The sequence below is a fragment of the Molossus molossus genome, unplaced genomic scaffold, assembly GCF_014108415.1.
Source record: "Molossus molossus isolate mMolMol1 unplaced genomic scaffold, mMolMol1.p scaffold_m16_p_33, whole genome shotgun sequence".
In the NCBI taxonomy this organism is placed as follows: domain Eukaryota; kingdom Metazoa; phylum Chordata; class Mammalia; order Chiroptera; family Molossidae; genus Molossus; species Molossus molossus.
Window position 1 is genome coordinate 1,085,375 of NW_023425370.1, and position 23,036 is coordinate 1,108,410.

General features: G+C 56.6%; 2 protein-coding genes across 6 annotated transcripts; both read right to left on the bottom strand.

Annotated features, from left to right (window-relative positions):
• Positions 1–3,430: 3,430 nt before the first annotated feature.
• On the bottom strand, positions 3,431–5,578 carry LY6L (lymphocyte antigen 6 family member L). Its single transcript, XM_036281220.1, has 3 exons — positions 5,464–5,578; positions 5,200–5,349; positions 3,431–3,657 (listed from the first exon to the last, which is right to left on the bottom strand). Exons 1-3 carry the CDS (start codon positions 5,576–5,578, stop codon positions 3,431–3,433), a joined length of 492 nt encoding a protein of 163 aa, XP_036137113.1.
• Positions 5,579–19,294: 13,716 nt separating this feature from the next.
• Positions 19,295–22,538, bottom strand: LY6E (lymphocyte antigen 6 family member E). 5 transcript variants are annotated; one of them, XM_036281259.1, is made up of 5 exons: positions 22,456–22,532; positions 21,329–21,405; positions 20,517–20,634; positions 20,182–20,301; positions 19,295–20,092 (listed from the first exon to the last, which is right to left on the bottom strand). In XM_036281259.1, the coding sequence occupies exons 3-5, from the start codon at positions 20,566–20,568 to the stop codon at positions 19,869–19,871; spliced, it is 396 nt and encodes a 131-aa protein (XP_036137152.1). In that variant the 5' UTR covers positions 20,569–20,634; positions 21,329–21,405; positions 22,456–22,532; the 3' UTR covers positions 19,295–19,868. The 5 variants fall into 5 exon arrangements, with proteins under 5 accessions (XP_036137152.1, XP_036137153.1, XP_036137150.1 ...); XM_036281260.1 differs by having other exon boundaries at positions 20,517–20,631; positions 22,456–22,531; XM_036281257.1 differs by lacking the exon at positions 21,329–21,405 and having other exon boundaries at positions 20,517–20,631; positions 22,456–22,538.
• Between the last annotated feature and the right edge of the window lie 498 nt (positions 22,539–23,036).

The following is a 23,036-nucleotide window of genomic DNA, read 5'->3' on the forward strand; positions in this document are numbered from 1 at the left end:
CAGTCCACCGTCCTATCTAGGACCACGTGCTTATTGTTCCTTCCACACCTCCTTCCATCGGGGCAGGTGGTCTGTCTTGACTTTTCATGACCTTTACACTTTTTCTCCTTCAATTTTTATTAATTTATTTTTATTACAGATGTTTCTCTTTTTTTCCCCCAGACCCCCTCCTCCCCCACCCCCCACCCCCCTAGTATTGTTTTCTATTAATTTATTTTTATTACAGATGTTTCTCTTTTTAGACCCCCTCCTCCCCCACCCCCCACCCCCCTAGTATTGTTTTCTATTAATTTATTTTTATTACAGATGTTTCTCTTTTTACCCCCAGGCCCCCTCCTCCCCCACCCCCACCCCCCTAGTATTGTTGTCTATGTCCATTGGTTATGCCTACATGCATGTAAGTTCTTTGGTTCATCTCATCCATTCCTCCTGCCCCCCTCCTCAAAGGTTTGTCAGTCTGAACCATCCGTACTCCTTTCTATGTCTCTGGATCTATTTTGTTCATCAGCCCACCTTGTTCATTATATTCCACAAATAAGTGAGATCATGTGGTATTTGTCTTTCTCTGATTGGCTTGTTTTGCTTAGCATAATACTTTCTAGGTCCCTCCAGGTCATCTCAAAGGATAAGAGATCTTTCTTTCTTACAGCTGCATAGTCTTCCATTGTATATATGTGCCACAGCTTTTTTTTTTTATCCACTCATCTATTGATGGATAGACCTTTACACTTTTGAAGAGTAATGGCCAACTATTTTGTAGAAAGTCTTATCATTTGGGCTTGCTGTTTACTCCTGATTCCATTCAGCTTGAGTATTTTGGCAAGAATATCACCTGAATGCGGATGTGTCCTGAGCACACCTCTTCAGGACAGGTGATGCTGACTTGTCCCCACCCTCGTGGTGTTGACTTGGATCACTTGGTTACAGTGGCATCTGCCAGAACTTTCCTCTGGAAAGTTATCCTTTGTCCTGTTGTGTTTAATACGTGTCTCCTGAGAGGCACTTTGAGATTATGTAAATCCCCTATTTCACATCACTGGTCTACACGCATATTTCTTATCTAGGATGATTCTTTCCTAAAACGATTTACTGTGGATGTTTGCCAAATGGTGATTATGTATTTCCATCTTTATTTTTACATTGAATAGTTGGAGTCCTAATGCATTTTACTCTATTTCTCCTACCTTGGGAGTAGCTATTTTTTTTTTTTTTAAAGAGTTCAGATTCTGTTGAGAAGGAAATGTTATTTTATAGTATTTAAAAACCAAGATCTGGGCCAACGCGTGCTTGTTGCTGTCGGGGGCTTCTTTCAGAGCGTATGTGTCCATACCCTTACCTCTTTCCATTCCCTGTCATACCCCGCAATTCCTTCCCCTTCCGTGTTTTCTTATTTTACGTTGAGAGAATGTTTATTAAAGCTGGGGACAGGGAAACAAGGAAGGGCTCAGGACAGAGGAAGCAAGAAGAGCCAGCTCAGGCAGGCTGCCGTGGCTCGATGAGAAGGAAAAGTCACGGTGGGCCACAGAGGTGGGCCACGTAGGCCACTGTCAGCTCACTGGAATGTCAGAGAAAAGGGGGGTCTTGGACACAGGTTGGGGGTTAGCTTGGGATGAGTAGGCACTGTCTGCTGCTCCCCTGGTTGCAAGTCTCATGGGGACCCATAGAGTTTAGGAGATGCATGCCGTTCAGGGAGGAAGAGGGGGAAGGGCAGGGCAGGGGCATGGTCCTGGGAGGGCTGGGTCCTTCCGTCTTGAGGGTTTTCAAGTCTGGGAGTTTAGGGGAGGTCTTAGGAGAGGATCTCAATGGTCCCCTTCCATATTTTTTTATCTCCTTTCTCCCACACTGAGAATCCTGACTTGTGACATCAATGTATTTAAGCAGTTTGATTATGATATGTCTGAGTGTGTATTTGTTTGGATTTTCCTGTCCAGTATTCATTCTTTTTTTTTTTTGTTCAGGTAGAGTGGGAGGGAGAGAGAGGAACAGAGAGAGAGAGAGAAACATCGACGTGAAAGGAACACATCGAGTGGCTGCCACCCGCACAACTGACCAGGGCCAGGGACAAACTGCAACCGAGGTACGTGCCCTTAGCGGGAACCGAACTCGGGTCTCTCAGGACCGCAGGCCGACGCTCTAACTGCTGAACCAAACCGGCCAGGGCAAGTATTCATTCTTGAATCTACAGTTGTGTGCGTGTGTGTGTTTACCCCTAATCTTCTGTGTACAGAGTAACTTTGGTTTCTGTCCCAGGTATTTTGAAAATTATGTTCTGAGACACCAAATTTCACTTCCATCTTGTGGAGAATGGTTGGGTTAATGATGAAAGTGCAGATTCACCTTCTGTGGGTTGTGGTTTTTAGTCAGTTCAGTTTTCAGAGGCTTTGCAGTGTTCAGGCACCCAGTGGCCCACTCAGTACCTTGAAGCCTATGCTGAGGGCCCTGTTCTCCACCTGTCCTCTATCACCTGTCCTCCAGGATGTCCTATGAGGAACCCAGCTCAGCCTGGACAGCCTGCAGCTGGTCTTTGACTTTACCTGTCCCAACCTGGTCCTCACCTGTATCGCTCACCAGGGGGGTCCTCCCAGGCCAGGCACAATCCATCATTGGCACCTCCATCCCTTCCATCAGCCCCCACTGTCTCCAACCAGCTGCCCACCAACTGCCCACCAAATATGGGTTTCCCTGCCCCCCCAGTTCCCTTCCAGCATCTCTGGATCCCACGGCTCCAGATACGCCCCACCGACCCCCGCCATGCACAGGCTAGCTAGACCTTCTGAAGACCTGAACCTGAGCCTGTGACTCCTGTTTACCCTGAGCTGGGCCCGGAACGCAGGGTCTGTCCCCACGCTCTGCTGAATGCGTTTGTCCAGATGTGACCGAGATCCAAGCACGGGCTGCACGTGACACAAGGGACCTGGCCAGAGGGATGTGGTCTGGGCACGGGGATGGAAGCAGTGGAGGAGCTGGAGAGTGTGGTTGAACAACATGTTTATTGTCTCTGGACGGACTGAAGGTCGTGGTCCCAGCGCACAGGTGGCACCCACAGCATGAATCTGCCTGGGCCCCTTGGACAGATGTGGACGGGACTGGTGAGGGGCTGGCCAAGGAGACAAAGCAAGTTGGAGCCAGGGCCAGGGCTGGAGCCACCACCTGGCCTTGCCCAGGCTACTCCTGCCCCCTCACTGGCCCTGGACAGTCCGTTCAGGACAGGGATCCCTTACCCTAAACTAGGGATGATTCCTTCTTCTCCCAGGAACCAGGGCTAAATTCTCCAGGCTGTGTGGGTAGAGGGCCCTTGCCGGGGATGGGAGAGGTGACCTGGCCCACCACCCCAGAGGTGAATGTCCCACCCAGTGTGGCCGAGAGGGAAGAGGCAGGACAGACTGTGGTGGGAGGACAGGGTAGGCCTGCAGGTCTGCAGGGAAGGAGCTCACAGCAGGGCCCCGAGGAGGCTGAGGCCCCATGGGAACATCAGCACCGCTAGCAGGGCCCAGGGAACCCCCAGGGTGGGGGGCGCCGCGTTGCAGAGACTCCTGGCGCAGCACTGCCTGACGATCCTCCTGAGCACCTTGTGGGGCGACGGCCACTCATGGATCATGTTGGTGTTGGGGCACCAGGGGGCGCAGCGCTTGCTGAGCAAAACATACACCCCTGATCCTGCAGAAGAGAGCAAGCAGGGGGCGCTGTCCAGAGACGAGTTTACCGGCGCTACCGGCCCCTCCTTCTGACCCTTTTACAGGCCACGTCCTGCAGGAACTAGGCTGCCCAAGGTCACCTACAAGGTCACAACAAAGATGGGGTCCAGGACTGCTGGCCCTGCTGGGGGCTCGTCCCTGAAACCGGCCAGCTCCCAGGGAGAAGCAGAGGACAGAGATGGTGACCATGGAGACCTAGCTGTGCGCTCCGGCCGGGCTGGGGTCTCCCCACTGCTCCTTCAAGGACCTTGCAGAGCCCTGGCCAGTTTGGCTCAGCGGTTGAGCGTCAGCCTGCGGACCAGAGCCCTGGTTTGGTCCCCCCGGGGGCACATACCACACATACATACAAAAGGACGTTGCAGAGCTCAGCTGGTGTGACTCAGGGGTTTGAGCGCCCTCCTACGCACCAAGAGGCTCCTGTTTGGATTCTCCGTCAGGGCACATGCCCAGGTTTTGGGCTCACTTCCCAGTAGAAGGTGCACAGGAAGCAGTGGTGGATGTTTCTCTCTCTCTCCCTTCCTCTCTCTCTCATATCGATTTTTAAAAAGAGAAGAAAAAAAAAAAAAAAAGAATGATGCCTATGACTTGAAGCCACGGGGAGGAGGCTGCTCTGCAGTTGCTGGTAGGTCCCCAGGGACCTGGAACATGTCACCAGCAGACCACAAGCACAGGTCCTGGGGAACAGATGGTCTGTCCACTTCCCACTGTCTCTGGCCATTTGTACACTTAGCACAGGTCCTGGGGAACAGATGGTCTGTCCACTTCCCACTGTCTCTGGCCATTTGTACACTTCTAGGGGTTTGCTGGTGACATTTCAGTGGGCTTGGGGACATGATGGGGTCCGTTTATAATCTCCTGGAAGGCTTGTTTTTTTTAAATCCTCACTTGAAGATATTTTTCCATTTATCTTCAGATAGAGTGGGAGGGAGGGAAGGGGAGAGAGAGAGAGCGAGAGAGAAAGCGCATCGATGTGAGAGAGACACATCGATTGGCTGCCTCCCGCACAATCTGATCAGGGCCAGGACCAAACCACAACCAAGGTACTTGCCCTTGACCAGAATCGAACCCGCAACTCTTTTTGGTCTACGGGCCGATGCTCTAACCGCTGAGCCAAACTGGCTTGTTTTTGAAGTGGACTCCTGTCCGGTGAGCCCCACAGTCAGCCCCTGGGGTGGGTGTGTGGCCTGGCGAGCAGCAGGTGGGCGGCAGGTCCTGGGTACAGCGTCCCTGCTGCCCTGCTCCCAAGGCCAAGCCTCTTCCCGCGAGCCCTGCTCTCGGCTGAATTCAGTTACCCCGGAGCTTGTCCTGATGACAGCTCCTGGGAGGGACATTTAGTAACTGGTTCTTCAGAGGCAGGAGGAGAAGCATAGACCGAGTTCAGAATCCGTGTGGGAGAGCGTTCGAGGTGCTGCGCCCCTCCGCCCCCGGCCCTGCACAGAGCCCCAGGATCCAGCGAAAGTCCCGGCAGAGGCCGCGCACGGCCCCCCCAGGCTCCTGGACTCACCGAGAAGGAACATCACCGTGTGAGAGACGCAGACCTGGTCCCCGGAGGAGCACACGGTGGGCGTGCACTGCTCTGCCTTGGTGACTTTGAAGCATCGGAAGCAGGTCAGGTTCACACCTGTGGGGCAGCCCCCGCCCCGCTGGAACAGGACTGCACCCCGCCCAAGCACACAGAGCACCGGTGAAAGGAGCCGCTGAGATGCGTCCAAGTGCCAAGCCTGGAGCCCCCAGACCCCCCACGACTGGCCCGCCCAGCCGCCCTTACCTGTCTGTGCTTTGCCTCCAGCAAAGCCCTGCAGGGCAGCCTCGGGGCCGTGCGGGACCAGGACTGTTCCCTGGCCCAGCAGCAGAGCCCACAGGACTAGAACCCACCCTTCCATGGCACCGGGGGACTCAGCCTGAGGGTGGAGGGGTGGAGAAGAGAAGACTTCATCCCGAGCCCCCACCTCCCCCAGCCGCACCTCCCCTCCCTGGGTCTCACACCCCTGGACCAGGTCATCCCTCCTCCCAGCCCCCCATCCTCTGGCTACAGGGAGGGGGGCTTTGAAGAGAGTCAGCTCAGGAGGGGCAGGATGTGGGGCCTGCCCCGCCCTCCTCAGCAGTTCCTGCTCTAGAGAGGGTCCCCAGGATGACTGCATGTCCCAGGACCCTCCCAGCCGAGCCTTGGCCCCAGCTCAGCTCTGCTGCCTCCGTCTTTCTGTGACAGACCCATGTGAGGTAGCCTGGTTCTCACCGTGGGGATACGGGGACCACAGACGTGAGGCAGAGAGGGCCCTTCCCTCAGGTGTGGCGGGAAGTGGTCTGGTGTTGGAGAAAGGCGGAGGCCTGCAGGGTGAGGAGGGAGGGAGGGGAGGAGAGATCACTGGAGCTGGAGAGCAGGTGGCATTTGGACAGTCAGAGATGAAACTAAGGGCTGGACCTGACCCAGAGCAGGAACCTGGGAGAGGACCCCGCTCAAGGGCCTCGGTGGGGGTGGGCGGGGGGTTTGGGGGGAAAGAGAGGAAGGAGGAGGGCAAGGGCAGGGGTGGCGGGAGGAGGTGATCAGGTCACAGGCACTAGATCTTGAATCTTTTCATTCCTTCTGAGTGCTTGAGGCCACCACCCCTGGGAGGGGAGGTCCGGAAGGCCTGGAGCCAGAGGAGAGCTGAGCTCCAGTGAGCACCAAGCACCAGCTGCAGAGGCTGCTGCCCGAGGCCCAGTTTCCACAGGCACCGAGCTGTGCCGCCCCCAGGAAGGACCTGGGGCTCTGCAGAGGGGCAGCCCCCCTCCCCCCGCCATGCACACGCAGGCCCTGCAAGTTCTTCCCTGTTCCCATCCTTTATTCTCAGGAGCCTGTCCTCCCTGGAACCAGTGTTGGAAACACCAAGTGACACCTGTTAACGCGAGGAGGGCTTCGCGGTGGGCACAAGGACCACCGCCAGGGGCTGTGGTGAGTGGAGACTGACAGCCAAGGGACAACGGGGGCAAGATGGGAAGTCACCCAGAGAGCAGTGGTTGTGCTTTGAGGTGGGGGGGGTGGGGGTGTAAAGGACAAACACATGACCTTGCCCCCTGGATTTTAAGGGAATGGCAAGAACTTTCTGCTAATTATAGATAACCACTACATTGTATAGATAACCACTGCATTGTATAGATAATCACTGCATTGTACAGATAACCACTGCATTGTACAGATAACCACTACATTGTATAGATAACCACTGCATTGTATAGATAATCACTGCATTGTACAGATAACCACTGCATTGTACAGATAACCACTGCATTGTACAGATAACCACTGCATTGTACAGATAACCACTGCATTGTACAGATAACCACTGCATTGTACAGATAACCACTGCATTGTACAGATAACCACTGCATTGTATAGATAACCACTGCATTGTGTAGATAACCACTGCATTGTGTAGATAACCACTGCATTGTGTAGATAACCACTGCATTGTGTAGATAACCACTGCATTGTGTAGATAACCACTGCATTGTACAGATAACCACTGCATTGTACAGATAACCACTGCATTGTATAGATAACCACTGCATTGTGTAGATAACCACTGCATTGTATAGATAACCACTACATTGTATAGATAACCACTGCATTGTACAGATAACCACTGCATTGTACAGATAACCACTGCATTGTATAGATAACCACTACATTGTATAGATAACCACTGCATTGTACAGATAACCACTGCATTGTACAGATAACCACTACATTGTATAGATAACCACAACATTGTATAGATAACCACTGCATTGTACAGATAACCACTGCATTGTACAGATAACCACTGCATTGTATAGATAACCACTGCATTGTATAGATAACCACTGCTTTGTGTACACAGAAACTGATTGTTCCCTCAGGCATAACAGCGAACTGCACATACCTGCTTCTGTACATGGTTGCTCGCATACCCTTAATCCAAATTCCTTAACAGGGGCTAAGACAACTATATAAGCACCCCTCCCCCTGAGCCCGGGGCTGCTCTCTCCTCTGCGTAGGATGGGACAGCCGCCGAGCGGCTAGTAAAGCTCTCTTCATTTGAACCCAGTTCGGAGTCGGAGTCTGGTCTGTCTCGTTGGTCTACAACAGGGGGAATTACTTTGTTTTTGCAAAGGCCAGTTTATTAGTTATGTGATCCTAGATGCAAAAAGCCAACCGCCAGGCTCGGTCAGGTGAGGACTGGCCTTTGCAGGGAAGATTCCACCCTAGGACATGACTGCCCACGAACCTTTTAGTTAGTTTTCATTTCAGACCACCCTGTGTGGTAACTTTCTGTCTCTGGGTTTGTCAGGCCACCATGCGGGCCTCCCCTGAGCTTGTCAGGGTTAGTGCTGGAATGGGAAAAAAGCATGGGGTGGGGTTCTTGGGGTGCTGCTGGAATGAGCATTTCAGGGGGCGCCCACGGAGGATGAGGTGTGGTAGAAAGCTTTATTTTCTTTTTCTTTTTTTTTTTTATCCTCACCCAAGGACATTTTTCCATTTTTTGTTCAGATAGCGTGGGAGAGAGAGGAAGAGAGAGAGAGAGAGAAACATCGACGTGAAAGGGACACATCAAGTGGCAGCCTCCCACACGACCCAGCCAAGGCCGGGGACAAACTGCAACCAAGGTATGTGCCCTTAGCGGGAATCGAACCCGGGTCTCTCTGGACTGCAGGCCGACACTCTAACCGCTGAGCCAGACCGGCCAGGGCGAAAAGCTTTATTTTCATGGAAGTGCATCTCTTCCTTAAGCATTAACCCTGGGGATAACATGTAGGCCTTGCCCGCCAGTGTGGCTCAGTGGTTGAGTGTGGGCCCGTGGGCCCGATTCCCCGTGGTAGGCATGCAGAAGGCAGCCAATCGATGTTCTCTGATATTCTCTCTCATCGATGTTTCTATCTCTCTCGCCCTCTCCCTTTCTCTCTCTAAAATCAATAATGAAAAACAAAACAAAAACAAAAACATGCCCTGGCTGGTTTAGCTCAGCGGTTAGAGCGTTGGCCTACGGTCCAGAGAGACCCGGGTTCAGTTTCCGCTAAGGGCATGTAACTCAGTTGCAGTTTGTCCCCGGCCCTGGTTGGGTCATACAGGTGGCAGCCACTCGATGTGTCCTTTCGCATTGATGTGTCCCTTTCACGTCTATGTTTCTCTCTCTCTCTCCCTCCCACTCTATCTGAACAAAAAATGGAAAAATGTTCTCGGGTGAGAATTAAAAAAAAACAAAAAAAACCTTCCTTTGCCCTGGCTGGTCTGGCTCAGCGGTTGGAGAGTCAGCCTGTGGACCAGAGAGTCCCGGGTTTGGTTCCCACAAGGGGCATGTACCAAAAGAAAAAAAACAGCCCTGGCCCGTTTGGCTCAGCGGTTAGAGCGTCCGCCTGTGGTCCGGAGAGACCCGGGTTCGGTTCCCGCTAAGGGCATGTACCTCGGTTGCAGTTTGTCCCCGACCCTGGTTGGTTGTGTGGGTGGCAGCCACTCGATGTGTCCCTTTCGCATCGATGTTTCCCTCTCTCTCTCTTCCTCTCTCTCCCTCCCACTCTGTCTGTACAAAAAATGGAAAAATGTCCTCGGATGAGGATTAAAAAAAAAAAAAACAAAAAAAAACAAAAGAAAAAAAACAAACCACAAACAAAAAAAACCATGTAGGCCTCAGTTGCATTTTAGCTCCAGGCCCTAAAGAGCAGCAAAACCAGAGGAACCAACAGCCAGGGACAGGCTGCCGTGAGTAATGCCCCTGCCCTGGCGCCGACCAATCAGTGAAGGCCATGGCCCCAAGGATATTCCATGGAGATCCTGCCTGGGGCCTGGGACCTCCCGTGGAGCGGCCCCGGGGTTCCCCACCCCCTTCCCCAGGCGTGGTCTCCTTGCCTCCTAAGCTTCAGGGGCCCGTCTTTTGCTTCTGTAACTTGTTTCCTGAGCCCATTTTTTCTATGATTCACTTCTTCTACCTCTGTGACTTTCTTTTTTTTTTTAGTCCTCACCCGAGGACACTTTTTGATATTTTATTCAGATAGAGTGGGAGGGAGAGAGAGAGAGAAACGTCCACGTGAAAGGGACACATCGAGTGGTTGCCACCCACAGGGCCCAACCAGGGCCGGGGACAAACTGCAACCGAGGTACATGCCCTTAGCGGGAACCGAACCCGGGTCTCTCCGGACCGCAGGCCGACGCTCTAACCGCTGAGCCAAACTGGCCAGGGCCTCTGTGACTTGCTAAACAAACTTTCTCTTATAGTTTGAGTATTGTCTCTGAATTCTTTCTGAGCCAGGACTCAAGCACCGAGGTTGCTGAACCGAGGTCCAGTCGCTGGTAACATTCTGGTGTCGTTTTGCAGCCGACGACAGACCCCGAAGAAACGTCTGGGCAGCGCCTCCTGTGCACAGCGGAGGCCCTCGGAGGCCCCCAGGGCCCGCTCACGCGGGCGGCCTGTGCTGACAGGCGGGCGCTCAGGTCTCTGCAGGCTCCTCAGGTCTCTGCAGGCTCCGGCAGGACCAGAGCTGCTGTGCAGTTCCCGGCCTCCAGCTCTGCCCTCCCCCTCCCCACCGATCAGATGGCCGCCATCCCTCTGGGCCCAAGAACGCCCAGAACGGACTCTCCAGCCTCCTGTAAAACAGAGAACGTAACGTCCAGGGCTGAAAGGCTCTGTAAAAGAAGGGTTTATTGGAGCATTCCTGCAAGGAAAAGGAGACGGGGTCCTGGGACGGGAGTCTCACCCACCCCCACTCCTTACCCCACCCCCACCCCCACAGCAGCGCCAGGTGGAGACCAGGTGTCGCCCGTGGAGTTGACGGCTCTCTCTTTTTTAAAAAAATTTTTATTGATGGACTGACTTTTGAGAGAGAGGAAGGGAGAGAGAGATAGAAACATGGATTGGCTGCCTTCTACATGCCCCCCACTGGGGATTGGCCCACACACTGGGCGTGTGCCCTGACCAGGAATCAAACTGGGGACCTCTTGGGGCAGGGTTGACCCAGGCGACGGCTCTCATACCCGGAGTGGGGACAGAGGAAGTCGTCTGGAGTCTGCACGGCTGCAGGGGGGTGGGAGGGCTGAGGACCGGCTCCGGGAAGGGTGGGGCCAGGTCAGGAAAGTCTCCTTGTAAACAAAACAGGGTCCTGGATAGCTGTTCCTCCGGACAATGGCAAAAACAACCCTCTGGACAGTTAGTTCCTCCTGCTCAGGAATGTGAATGTTCTCGCCGGTTTTGCCATCCCTCGAGCAAGGACCGGGTTAACCCTTCTTGCCTCTTCCTCCCTCCGGCCTCTAATTTGACCTAGGGCATCTCAGAATGTTCTCCCCAGCACTCAAGGTCGCCCAGGCCACTGCTGCGGTGGGAGGAGCTGTTTGCTGGGCTTTCTCCTCCCACCCTCCACTCCCAGCCCGCAACCCTCCACCCCAGGGACAGATTCTGCACGTGCCCTCTCCAGACCCCAGACCTTTCTCTCTCCACTGGGGGCTGGCTCGGGGCTCTGCTCACGGGCTCTGTCCCTCACCCCAGACAGCCCTCCCTCCTTCTGTCAGCACCTTGTAGCAGTGCCCTGGTCGCCTCTGGCCCACCCCGGTCCCTTTCCTGGTCTTCTGATATCTCCCCAAGGAGCTGAGTGTAATGTGGCATGTGTCCGAGAGCCTGGGAACTGGCGCCAGGCAAACTGCTCAGCCGTTACCTCGCTTACCCAACCTAGACTCCCACCCTGTTTCAGGAACTGTTTGCCCCGAACTCATAGATCAACTCCTGTCCCATTCTCCTGTCCTAGTCCAGGAACTGTTTGCCCGGGACAATAGACTCACATTCCAGGCGCCCCCATGCGTAGCCCCTCAGGACCTAACCCTAACAGGGGCCCCCATGCGTAGCCCCTCAGGACCTAACCCTAACAACAAGTTCCCTCTGCCACAGGCGCAGATATAAAAATCACAAACCCCAGCATCGGGCGCGGCTTCTCGGACTCGACCCCCGGAGTCTGTGAACCCGCCCGGAGTGTACCCAATAAAGCCCGATTTCTGCTTATTCGGCTGTTTGGCTCTTCGGTTTCCTCCCACTTCCCACCGGCGGCGCCTGGCTACCTTACAGCATGTACATGGAGGGGGTGCATGAGGAGGACAGGGAAGGGATGGGGAGTGGACGGGTAGCAGATGAGCTGGGCCTCCTGGAGAAAGCTCCCCGTATCCTGTTTGAGGTGCCCTTTGTCCTGTGCTCAGGAGTTGAAAGCACCCGGCCCGGCCCGAGGCCTCAGAGCCTCAGTGCCCTCTGGCCTTGGGCCCGTTTCCTTCCCTGCCCTGCGCTCCAGAACACAGACTCAGAGGCTCCCGAGCCCACCCCCTCCCCTGGGGGTCCGCGAAACATGTCCTCCACAGGACACAGCTTCCTCCTTGCACCCAGGGGACAGCCCCTCCCTCTCGGAAGCCCTCCCTCCACCCCCAGGGTACCCAGAGCCCAGCTTTCTCTGGGCTCACAGGCAGAGGAGGTGTCAGCTCTTGGCTGCGGCCTGAGGTCTTCAGCCACATGAACAACGTCACACAAACAGCAGGTCCCCTGTAGGAAAACGAGAGTGGTAACAACAACCGAGGAACACACTGAACTGGAGGGTCCCAGGAGTGACAGCAGCCGAGTGGCGGTAGAGGGTGTCAGCTCAGGAGGAAGTAGCGGAGCTGATGTGCCCAGGCTTTCTAGGGGTGAAGGGGAACAGATTGTCACCCAAAATATGCCTCTTATTTTATAGCCTGGTTATTTAAAAAAAATTTTTTATTTACTGATGTTATTTATTTATTTTTATTTATTTTTTTTATCCTCACCCGAGGGTATTTTTCCATTTTTTTGTACAGTTAGAGGGAGGGAGAGAGGAGGAGAGAGAGAGAGAAACATCGACTGTGAAAGGGACACATCGAGTGGCTGCCACCCGCACGACCAACCAGGGCTGGGGACAAACTGCAACCGAAGTACGTGCCCTTAGCGGGAACCGAACCCGGGTCTCTCCGGACCGCAGGCCGACGCTTTAACCGTTGAGCCAAACTGGCCAGGGCATTTATTTTTTATCTTAATGTTGAAGGTGTAAGAACAGGCAGTGCGGAGGAACCAGAAGGGCGCAGGCTCACTGAGGGGAAGGCCTGTCCGGCTACCTCTAAGGAGAAAACAGCAACCAGCTCCTCCAGACTCAGGGTTTTTAAACTTAGGGCTGGGGCCCTGGCCAGTTTGGCTCAGCGGTTAGAGTGTCGGCCTGCGGTCCGGAGAGACCCGGGTTCGGTTCCCGCTAAGGGCACGTACTTCGGTTGCAGTTTGTCCCCGGCCCTGGTTGGTCGTGCGGGTGGCAGCCACTCGATGTGTCCCTTCACGTCGATGTTTCTCTCTCTCTCTCCCTTCCCCTCTCTTCCTCCCACTCTATCTGTACAAAAAATGGAAAAATATCCTCGGGTGAGGATTAAAAACAAAACAAATAAACTTAGGGCTGGGGCGGGTGGTCGTTCAGCAGAGGAGTCGTCCTTGACTGGTCGGGGCTGGGGTCTCCTGAAACTTGTTTTTCTTATGACCCAGTGACCGTTTGCAGTTTTGGGTGTGTGAGGGTGGTTTCCTCATTCCGTTTCTCCTGACTGGAGTGATAGGTTTTGGTTTCCTGGAATGAGAGGCTTGGGCAGTAATATGGAAGTTAGAGCTCAATAATGTATTACAGATGTTCCTCATTTTTCCCCCATTGACCCCCTCCTTCCCACTTCCTCCCCACTTCCTCCCCCTCCACCTTTTCCCACACTGTTGTCTGTGTCCATTGGTTATGCATATAAGTTCTTTGGTTTATTTCTTCCCATCCCCCAACCCCTTTCCCTTTGAGGTTTGTCAGTCTAGCAATGAATGTGTACTTTTTTGTGTGTGTGCTATGTACCCCTAGCAGGAACCGAACCCGGGACTCTCTGGTCTGTAGGCTGATGCTCAACCACTGAGCCAAACTGGCCAGGGCTGAATTTGTACTTCTTAATCCCTTCATCTTTTTCACCCATCCCCCGAATACCCCTCCCATCTGGCAACCAACAAAATGTTCTCTGTATCTATGAGAATCTTTCTGTTCTGCCTGTTCATTTTGTTTGTAGATTCCATTGTTGATAGATATGTATTCATTGCCATTTTTTGTTTGTATATTTTATCTTTTTCTTCAAAAAGACCCTTCATCATTTCATATAATAACAGTTTGGTGGTGATGAACTCCTTTAACTTTTTCTTGTCTGGGAAACTCTTTATATGGCCATCGATTCTAAATGACAGCTTTGCAGGATAGAGTAATCTTGGTTCTTGCTTTTCATCACTCTGAATATTTCTTGCCACTCCCTTCTGGCCTGCAAAGTTTCTTTTGAGAAATCAGCTGACAGTCTAATGGAAACTCCCTTGTAGGTAACTAACTGCTTTTCTCTTGCTGCTTTAAAGATTCTCTCTTTGTCTTGAACCTTTTGCATTTTGATGATGATGTGTCTTGGTGTGGGCCTCTTGGGGTTCATCTTGTTTGGGACTCTCTGTGCTTCCTGGACTTGTATGTCTGTTTCCTTCACCAAGTTAGGAAAGTTTTCTGCCATTATTGTTTCAAACAGGTTTTCAATTTCTTGTTCTCTCTCTTCTCCTTCTGGCACCCCCAAGATGCGAATGTTGGCACGCTTGAAGTTGTCCCAGAGGCTCCTTACACTATCCTAATTTTTTTGGATTCTTTTTTCTTTTTGCTGTTCTGATTGGGTGTTTTTTGCTTCCTTATATTCCAAATCAATGGTTTGCTTCTTGGATTTACGTACTCTACTATTGAATCTGTGTAAATTATTCTTTATGTCAGTTAATGCCTCCTTCATTTCTGACTGTGCATCCCTCATTTCTGACTGGTCCTTTTTGATGCTCTTGAGGCCCTCACTAAGTTCACTGAGGTTCTCACTAAGTTCATTGAGCATCCTTATAAGCAGTATTTTGAACTCAGCATCTGTTAGGTTGCTTATCTCCATTTCGCTTAGTTCTTTTCCTGGGGTTTTGTTTTATTCTTTCATTTGGGACCTGTTTCTTTGTCTCCTCATTTTGGCTGCCTCCCTGTGTTTGTTTCTATGTATTACTTAACGAAAGGTATCGGGCTAGCTGAGACCAGATGCTGCTCGTTTGAAAGAATTTAGAAAAACCTGAAGCAGGATCCAAGACAGGCCAATCCTATGGTAAAGCAACTGGCAACAGCTTGGGTGGGCCTGAAAGTTGGGTGGGGTGGGGCGGGGCCTCAGGCAGTCACCAGGGCGGGGCTACCAGTGTGAGCCAGGTTGCTGGAGTCCCAGATATGGCGGCTGTCTGCCGCCCCAGGGAAGGGCTCACCAAAGGAACAAAGGCCTCTGACAGCACGTCTGTCCCAGAGAAAGCCCCCTCTCCAGCCCTCGCTCCCATGCCAAACAGCTCAGTTTGTCTTCCCTGTATGTCTCTGGGGCCCCTCAAGTTGCCTCCCCTCCCAGCTTAGAGGGAGTGAGTCCGATAAGTCCGTGCGCGGGCCCTTTAAGAGGAGCTGCCTGGGGCTCCAGCTGCCTCAGCCTCCCTGAGCCTCAGTTCCCACTGGTTTTACAGCCAGAGTGATGGGGATTCTCTTCCTGGCACTGGAACCCTGAGCGGGGCGACTGGTGTGGGATGGGGACCCCTCAGACCTCAGGGAGGATCTTCCCAGCCGAGGTGTCCTCCTGGTTTTTATCCGCCACACGTGGGTGTGGGACCAGCCTGTCTGCCTCCACCCCTCCTACCAGTCTCCATGGGGCTGCTTCTTTAAATCCGCAGACGTAGGACTTCCATTCAGCTGGATGTCAGGCAGTTTTGAATGATGGTTGTTCTGTAGTTTAGTTGTAACTTTGATGTCTTTCTTTATTAATTTTAGAGAGAGAGGAAGGGAGAGGGAGAGAGATAGTAACATCGCTGAGAGAGAGCATCGATTGGCTGCCTCCTGCGTGCTCCCCACTGGGGATTTGGCCCACAACCTGGGCATGTGCCCTAATCAGGAATTGAACCAGCGACCTCTTGGTGCATGGTCGATGCTCAATCACTGAGCCACACCGGCTGGGCATAGCCTGCTTCTTCTTCTTCTTCTTAATTCCTCACCTGAGGATATTTTTCCATTTATCACCAGACAGAGTGGGAGGGAGGGAGGGAGGGAGAGAGAGAGAGACAGAGAGACAGAGAGAATATCGATGTGATAGAGCCACATTGACTGGTTGCCTCCTGCAGAACCTGACCAGGGCCGGGGACAAACTGAAACCAAGGTATGTGTCCTCGACCGGAATCAAACCCACGATTCATTGGTCTGCAGGCTGATGCTGTAACCACTGAGCAAACCAGCCAGGGCTAGCCTGTTTAATTATTTATTTATTTATTTATTTATTTATTTTATCCTCATCTGAGGACATTTTTGTATTTTTTTTTGGTACGTGCTCCTGGCGGGAACTGAACCCGGGACTCTCTGGTCCACAGGCTGACGCTCCAACCACTGAGCCAAACCGGCCAGGACCATTTTTCCATTTTTTGTTTAGACAGAGTGGGAGGGAGAGAGAGGAAGAGAGAGGGAGAGAGAAAAACATCGATGTGAAAGGGACACATCGAGTGGCTGCCACCCACATAATCCAACCAGGGCCGGGGACAAACCACAACCGAGGCACGCGCCCTTAGTGGGAACGGAACCCGGGGCCCCTGGACCGCAGGCCGACACTCCAACCGCTGAGTGAACCGGCCAGGGCTGGCCTAGTTATTTTTAACAAACAGCAGAAGCTCTGCCTCGTGCCCACTGGCTCCCAGGCTTCCCAGAGGAGGCGTTATAAGGCTGGGGGCAGGCAGCAAAGAAGTTGAGGGATGAGGGGTAGGGGAGTGGTCCTGGGTTGGGGGGAGAGGGTCTGAGGGGCCCTCAGCCCTGGCGTCCTCAAAGCTCTCAGGAAGGACCCCAGCTATGTTAGAAGGGGCAACACTACAGAAAGGTTCAGGGGGACCTCCCTGTACAAAAGCAGGACAGACGGACTGGGAGACTGAACAGCTGAATGACCGCAGTGTAGGGGACCCGAGAGCGGTGGGGGGAGGCTGTGCTGCAGCCTGCCCCCCCCCCCCCCGCCCTGGCTGCTGTATGGGAGGTGAGGGCTGGTGTCACTTCCAACAGGCCCCAGGGTCCTGTCTGCCTGATGCCAGTGGCCCCGCTGACTAACTCCATCTCGGGTCCTAGCTGCCCCCAGGCCTGGAGCAGCGGTGCTCACGCCACCCTCATCCCTCACCCTGTGCTTTCCACGCAAAGACTTCACCTGTCATTCGGATTGCTCCAGAGGGCTGCCCGTCCCAAACCATCCCTCGAACCACCACCCCTCGTAAGGTTATTACCTTAAGGGGTCCCCGAAAACTGCCCAGAGTCCCTGGGGTGGGGCTCAGAGGGCCTGCCTGCCCAGTCCTGCCCATGGACCCCTGCAGGGTGCTCCTGCTGTGGCCGAGCCACCAGCCCCGGCTATGGTCTCAGCACCTGCCCCCGCGGTGGGGAGCGGTGGGGAGCCAGGCAGGGAGCACTGGGCTGGAGGTTGAGGACTGGGCGCAGGAGGGGCAGGGCCTTGCAGGACCATCATGGCCGTGGGCACCGCAGGAGCAGTGGGAGGCTGGGCAGGGCCGCTGTCCCCCAGGCGGGGCCAGAGGAGACCGGATAAGGACAAGCAGCCTGGGAGGGGCAGAGCTATCTGGGCCTGCTGTGAGCCCCCACCCATGGGACAAGCCTGTTCAGTCCCAGAGACCCCCTCTGTGGGCGGAGGCAGGGAAGTGGGGGGCATCACCAGGGCACCTAGGTCCTGAGGTACCAGACTCCTGACCAGTGTGCCCAGTTGGACAGCACTGCGCCCGGCCCCTCCTGGCAGCCTAGGCAGATGTCAGGACAGAAGAGTGGGGTGCGGTGCCCTACAAAGGCTTACAGGCTCCTTTCCTTCCCCGCCTCCCCCACTCCCACTCCCAGGAATTCCACACCCTTCCCCGCCCCCCTCCTCCTCCCACAGGCTCCAGGAAATCGAAACTCAGCGCCTTGGGCTCCTCCTCCCATCTGGCCCCACCTAGGCTCCCTGGGAGGAGGGGGAGAGGGAGGGGGCGGTGGGGACCCAGAGCACCACCAGGGGGCGGCCCAGGAACTCAGGCTGCCTCAGCCCCAGCCCTCGAGGGACTCTGTCCTCCACTCAGAGCGGAGGGAATCCGGGTCCCGGGTCCCGGACCTCTGCGTCTGTTTCCGCTCAGCAGACGCCGCCCACAGCCCGCAGTGTGGCTGTAGGAAGCGGTAGGCGCCCAGAGTGGAGCTTAGGTTCAAATCCACAGGCAGAGGTGTCCCAGGTGTCCTGCCATCGCAGCCGCCCTGTGGCTCCTAGCTCCCCAGTCAATTCCGAATTCCTGGCTGCCTGTGCAGCTTCTTCTCTGCCAACCAAGACACTGCCCGGTCCAACAGGATCCACTGGCCTCAGTCGTTCAGCAAAGCTGTCTGTGGTCTGAGTGACACACTGAATGCAGTTTAGGTGAAGACCCAGCACTACGATGGGCACGATGACCCGTGTCCCAGGACATTCTGATTCCTGGCCCCTTGGCTTCTTTTGCTTTTACTGCCGGCCTGACGCACTCAGGAGATTCACACTCTCGCCACCTGCGGAGTCTCACCCAGGCTGCTCCCATGTGGGCCGGGCCCCTCGGTGGCCATGGTTGCAGTGACCGCCCTGTGCAAACCCCTCCCCTGCCCCTGATCTCGGACCCAGGAGACAGGCCGAATCCTGGCCCCATGGTGACTGCTGTCCTTCCTGGACGCGGGCACGGAGCTGGAGCTCCCGGCCAGCCCAGGAAGTGGGACGACTGGAGCGGAGCGGGGAGCTGAGTGGACCTGGGTCTGCGCGACCCCCTGGCGCGTCCGTCCCCTCCCCCCCCAGGAATAAAAGGACTCCTGCAGAGCACCTTGCGCCGCTCTCTCCCTCCTTCTCTGTTTCTCGCCCAGTGGCCCAATCAAAGCCCCTTGGCTGGGAGCACAGGTCACTCACAGCAGACCCCGCAGGCTGCTGCCCTGGGGGCCTGAGTCCCGGGCCCCTGCAGACCACAACAGGCTCGCCAGGGAGACAGTCACGCAGGGAGACTCGGGGCAGCGCTCCTGCCCTCCAGCCAGGGCCTAAGGCCTTCTCCAGAGGACCACTCCCACAGGCTCCTGGGGCAAGTCCTGGTCACTCACTCACCGAGCTCCTGCCTGCCAACCAGGTTTTCCATCCTCTTTGGCCCAACTGGCCCTGGGATCCTGGCCCCAAGTCCCAGGTCCCCTTGTGCTCCTCTGCCCTACCCCATTCCTCCCAGAGCAGGCTGACCTCCCTCGCTGCTTCCTGACCTGTCTTGCCTAAGAAAGAACTTCCCACATGCTCCTGCTCAGCCCTGGGCAGGAGAAAGTGGGAGACATGGGTGAGCTTCCCTTCGAGGCCTGTGGGCAGCTGGCTGTGGACTTGGAGGTGCCCTCTCTCCCACTGTCCCCAAGTGGGCCTCAGGGAGGAGCTACAGCACAGGGGGACTCCTCAGGTCCCCACATTTGGACACGGCTCTCAGGCATCACACCAGAAGAGGAAGGGGGGGCATGTTTATTTGAGGTGCCAAAGCAGCAAGAGGCTTCCGGGTGGGGGTGGGGGTGGTGGGGGCCGAGCTGGGGGTGAGGGTGAGGGCTGACCCCTGGGCCCACAGCCTAGACCTGGAGGCTGCTGTGGAGTGTGTGTGTGTGGGGGGGTACAGAAGTGCCCAAGAACTGGCTCTGGTGTTGGAGCTCAGGGCTCTCGAGCTGCGTACCCCCAACCGTTCCCCCAGCACAGCCAACAGGGCCTCACAGACACCCCTCCACACAGCTGGGGTTAGTTGCATGTTCCCATGTCATTGTCGGGCAGACAGGGCCCGGATGGGAGCAGGGCCTGGGGTTCGGCACCCTTTCCAGTGTCTCTGTGACTCAGTTCTGACTGCTGAACTCAAAGGCTCCAGAGGGACCCTCATCTGAGGACAGTCTCATCATTGACCCTGGAATTGAGGGCAGCTGGCCCTCTGGGGCAGGAGTAGGCGCAGGGGACAGGCCTGACGGTGGGGACTGAGGCGGAAGGGGCAGGACGGGGCAGGTCGAGGAGCCGAGGGTCAGGCGGGGCTGGGTTTTCCTTCCTGAGCTTGGGAGGCAGGGCCGGCACAGGTCCTGTGGTCAGGCGCCCGGGCGCAGCAGCGCGGACAGCAGGCTGAGCAGGAGCCCGAGGCCGAGCAGGGCGGAGCTGGCCCGCAGCCCACCGTCAGCCGCGCTGATGTTGCACAGGAAACTCTGGCAGCAGTGGGTGCCCATGGATGCCACGCCGATGTTGATGTTGGGAGGTGCGGGGCAGACGGGAGAGCAGCCCTTGTTCAGGCTGTGGCCAAAGTCCACCATGTTCCCTGCACCGGAAGACGGGTTGTGAGTGGACAGGCTGGGGAGGGGAAGGCCTGGCCCCCTGGGCCGGCGCTCACAGCCCGCCGGCACTCACCCACGCCGGCCGCAGCAGATATGGTCACGCAGTAGTTGTCAGAGTCGGAGCAGATGGTGGGCTTCAGGCAGTAGAAGTTGCTGTTCTGATTCGTGCAGGAGAAGCACACCAGGGAGTGGGCTGCAGAAGGAGGGGAGGGGCTGCAGGCGGCACCCAGGTGCAGGGTGTGGGGACAGGCGGGAGGAGGGCTGGCTCGGTGTGGGGAGAGGGGACTCCTGGGTCACACAGGCCACACAGAAACAGGCTCCAGGGACACCTGGCAACACTAGGAGAGGGGAGGGGGAGCCCTGGAGGACAAGGCCACCGGCAGGCCTGGGGCCCTGAGGGCATCTCACCTCGCTCCACACCCAGAAGGGCGGCCAGCAGCAGGGGCAGGAAGACCTTCATTCTGGAGGGACAGGCTCCTGTCCAGGTGTCACACGTTTGGGTTTCACATGCACAGAAAGCCTCCTGCTTTGGAGACACGGATCACTGGAGGGTGGGCCCTTGCTTCCCACCAAGACAAGTAGCCTGGTGACCTCACTTGTAGAGGGGGGACCGTCGCTTCTAGCAGTAGAACGAGAACATTTCTGCTCTATCTGCTCTCCCTCCCCTCCCCTCACTCAGTCAGACTCCTGGCGGAGGCCCCTTCCCAAGCCCGGGGCTCTCGGGGCTCTCGGGGCTCTCGGTGCGGGGGTGGGGGTGGGGGTGGTAGAGCCTCACTAGAGGCCGGATGAGGGAACTTGTTAACCTTCTCGGAAGCACAGAACCAGGCTGCCTGTGGTCCTGGGGGTGGGGGATGGTGGCCAAAAAGGAGAACTGGCTTCCAGAACTCTCCAGGACATGGGGACCCAGGGCCTGGGCTGGGGGCATGCTGGGACATCAGGCTGAGCACCTGCCTAGGACAGTGTTGGCAAAGAGGAAGCTCAAACATCCTGTGTGTATTGAATGCTGAAGACCTCGGCCCTCAAGTATCTGCTATTCCCCAGTTCTGTGGCTGGGAGCGGGCTGGGGCGGAATGGGCCCAGGCTAGTCTCCCCTGGTGTGTGAGCCACTGGGGGCTGCCCTGTGCCCTCTGAGCCAATGAGCACAGGCCTGTGGCGGTGGGTGGGAAAAAGCACTTTGAAGGTGACTAGCTGGGGTTGCGGTCCTGTTTGGCAGGAGGTACCGTGGGAGGGGAGTCGTGGGAGGGGAGCCGGGCGCCTCTTCAGGGGACAGCAGTGGGCGAGGAGCAGCTTCAAAGGCCTAGGGAGGAAGAACGCCAGGGAGAGGACAGACTTGGGGAGAGGTTGCTAGATCCCCTGAGTATGGGCCCTAGGCCTCTCCTGCCCAGCCCTGGGCCCCCTTCTGGGGTTGAAAGCAGGAGCTGGGACGTCCAGAGGGCAGTGCCAAGCCCACCTGGGACTTGTCCCTGGGTCCAGGCAGTTTGGGGAGGAAGAAGCGTTTCCTCCTCTTCCCTACAGAGAGATTGGGTGCGGAGGAGCCCTGAGCGGTCCTCACAGAAGCTGCAGTATGCACAGGCACAAACAGTCACAGCCAGCGTCCCCAGCATCCCCAGCCAGGCACCCAGCCAAGAGGGTAGAGAGCCTGGAGTGGATCCCGGCACTAGCAGGGGCAGGCGAAGGGGGAGCGGGCGCGCTTCCGGGCAGTGCCATTCAGGACCCAGACTCCGAACTCCTCCCGCAGGCGCACGGGCATCCAGGGACTCTGGGCCAGTAGGAGAGGTAGGAGCCTGTCCTGGTCTCCGGGGATGAGAAGGGACCAAGTGTCCCAGCGCAGGGGGCCTGGGCTCCTGGGCACCTCAGCTGCTTGCATAATCTGTGCCAAACAAGGCGCCTCACCGCTTGCCAGGGTGGGCTCCCAGCCCAGGGTGCTCATTTAGGGGCAGTCAGTTCTCCCAGCCGCCGCCAAGATCCCAGCCCCTTCTCCAGTCAGGAAGACTGACCCTCCTCAGTCCCCACGTGAAGGGTCCCGGGAACCCAGAGCTGGGGATGGGCCCCCGATCCTGCGCAGCCCTGGGCCGCCGCCCGCCAGGGAGGGCGCCTGGTGGCGGTCTCCGCGCGCCCCGCCCCAGATCGGTGGAAATACTCGGGAGGGCTGGGGAGCTAGGAGTGGAGGCTCAGCCACCGGGGGTCGGGCCCACCTGCTCCCGGACTCCCCGCCGTCCCCGACCCCTTCTGCACCTCCGAGGAGGCCCCCGCGCTCGCTCCCCTCCGCGCCCTGCAGGGCGTCTTCCGCGGCGCCAGGGCCTCGGCCCCCGCGCCCTCTGCCACCCGCCCAGAGCCGGACACTCACCGCGAACGACACCGCTCCACCACACCGCCGAGCCACCCAGCCGACTCGCAGGCGGGCCCGGCTCCAGCAGGCGGGCGGGAGGAGGCGGAGCCGGGGGCAGGCGCGGGCGGGGTCGGGGTTTCCCGCGCCGGCGTGCGGAGACCGGAGTCGGGAACCGAGGGGACCCTAACCCCGGCCCCCGCTCCCAGGGCCCGCCGGGCCTCTGGGTCCCCTGCAGGCCCGGGGGATGTATGGGGGAGGGGCGCTCCCGCGCGGGCTCGAAGACCCACAGGTGGCCAGGACACCTATGGGCACCCAGGCCACGCGTACGAGGAGGCCGATGGGGCAACAGTTCCTTCGGCGGAGCGGGGCGGTGAGGGCCCGGCCCTCCGATGGGTGGGGGAGGGGTGGTGGTGACCGGACCCGCAGCACGAGGTAGGAGGAGGGGCTTCCGGTCTGTGGTGTGGGCAGCAGTGATCCCCAGCTGGAAATCTGGTCATACCAACGTCTGTTCTTGCAGGCTCTGGACCCCTCCTGCCCGTGTGCAGGGCCTGTGTGGCCCCCACCTGGGCCAGGACCCTCTGCCAGGGTGGACTCCAGCC

What these genes read in the sequence shown, in the direction of transcription:
- LY6E (XM_036281257.1), bottom strand. Translation starts at nt 20,568, where the DNA reads ATGAAGGTCTTCCTGCCCCTGCTGCTGGCCGCCCTTCTGGGTGTGGAG. An exon ending in CCTTCTGGGTGTGGAGCGAG is followed by an intron (nt 20,302 to 20,516) that starts GTGAGATGCCCT and finishes CTCCTTCTGCAG; the next exon opens with CCCACTCCCTGGTGTGCTTC. An exon ending in ATCTGCTGCGGCCGGCGTGG is followed by an intron (nt 20,093 to 20,181) that starts GTGAGTGCCGGC and finishes CTTCCGGTGCAG; the next exon opens with GGAACATGGTGGACTTTGGC.
- LY6L (XM_036281220.1), bottom strand. Translation starts at nt 5,578, where the DNA reads ATGGAAGGGTGGGTTCTAGTCCTGTGGGCTCTGCTGCTGGGCCAGGGA. An exon ending in TGGAGGCAAAGCACAGACAG is followed by an intron (nt 5,350 to 5,463) that starts GTAAGGGCGGCT and finishes GGCGGGGTGCAG; the next exon opens with TCCTGTTCCAGCGGGGCGGG. An exon ending in CACGGTGATGTTCCTTCTCG is followed by an intron (nt 3,658 to 5,199) that starts GTGAGTCCAGGA and finishes TCTCTTCTGCAG; the next exon opens with GATCAGGGGTGTATGTTTTG.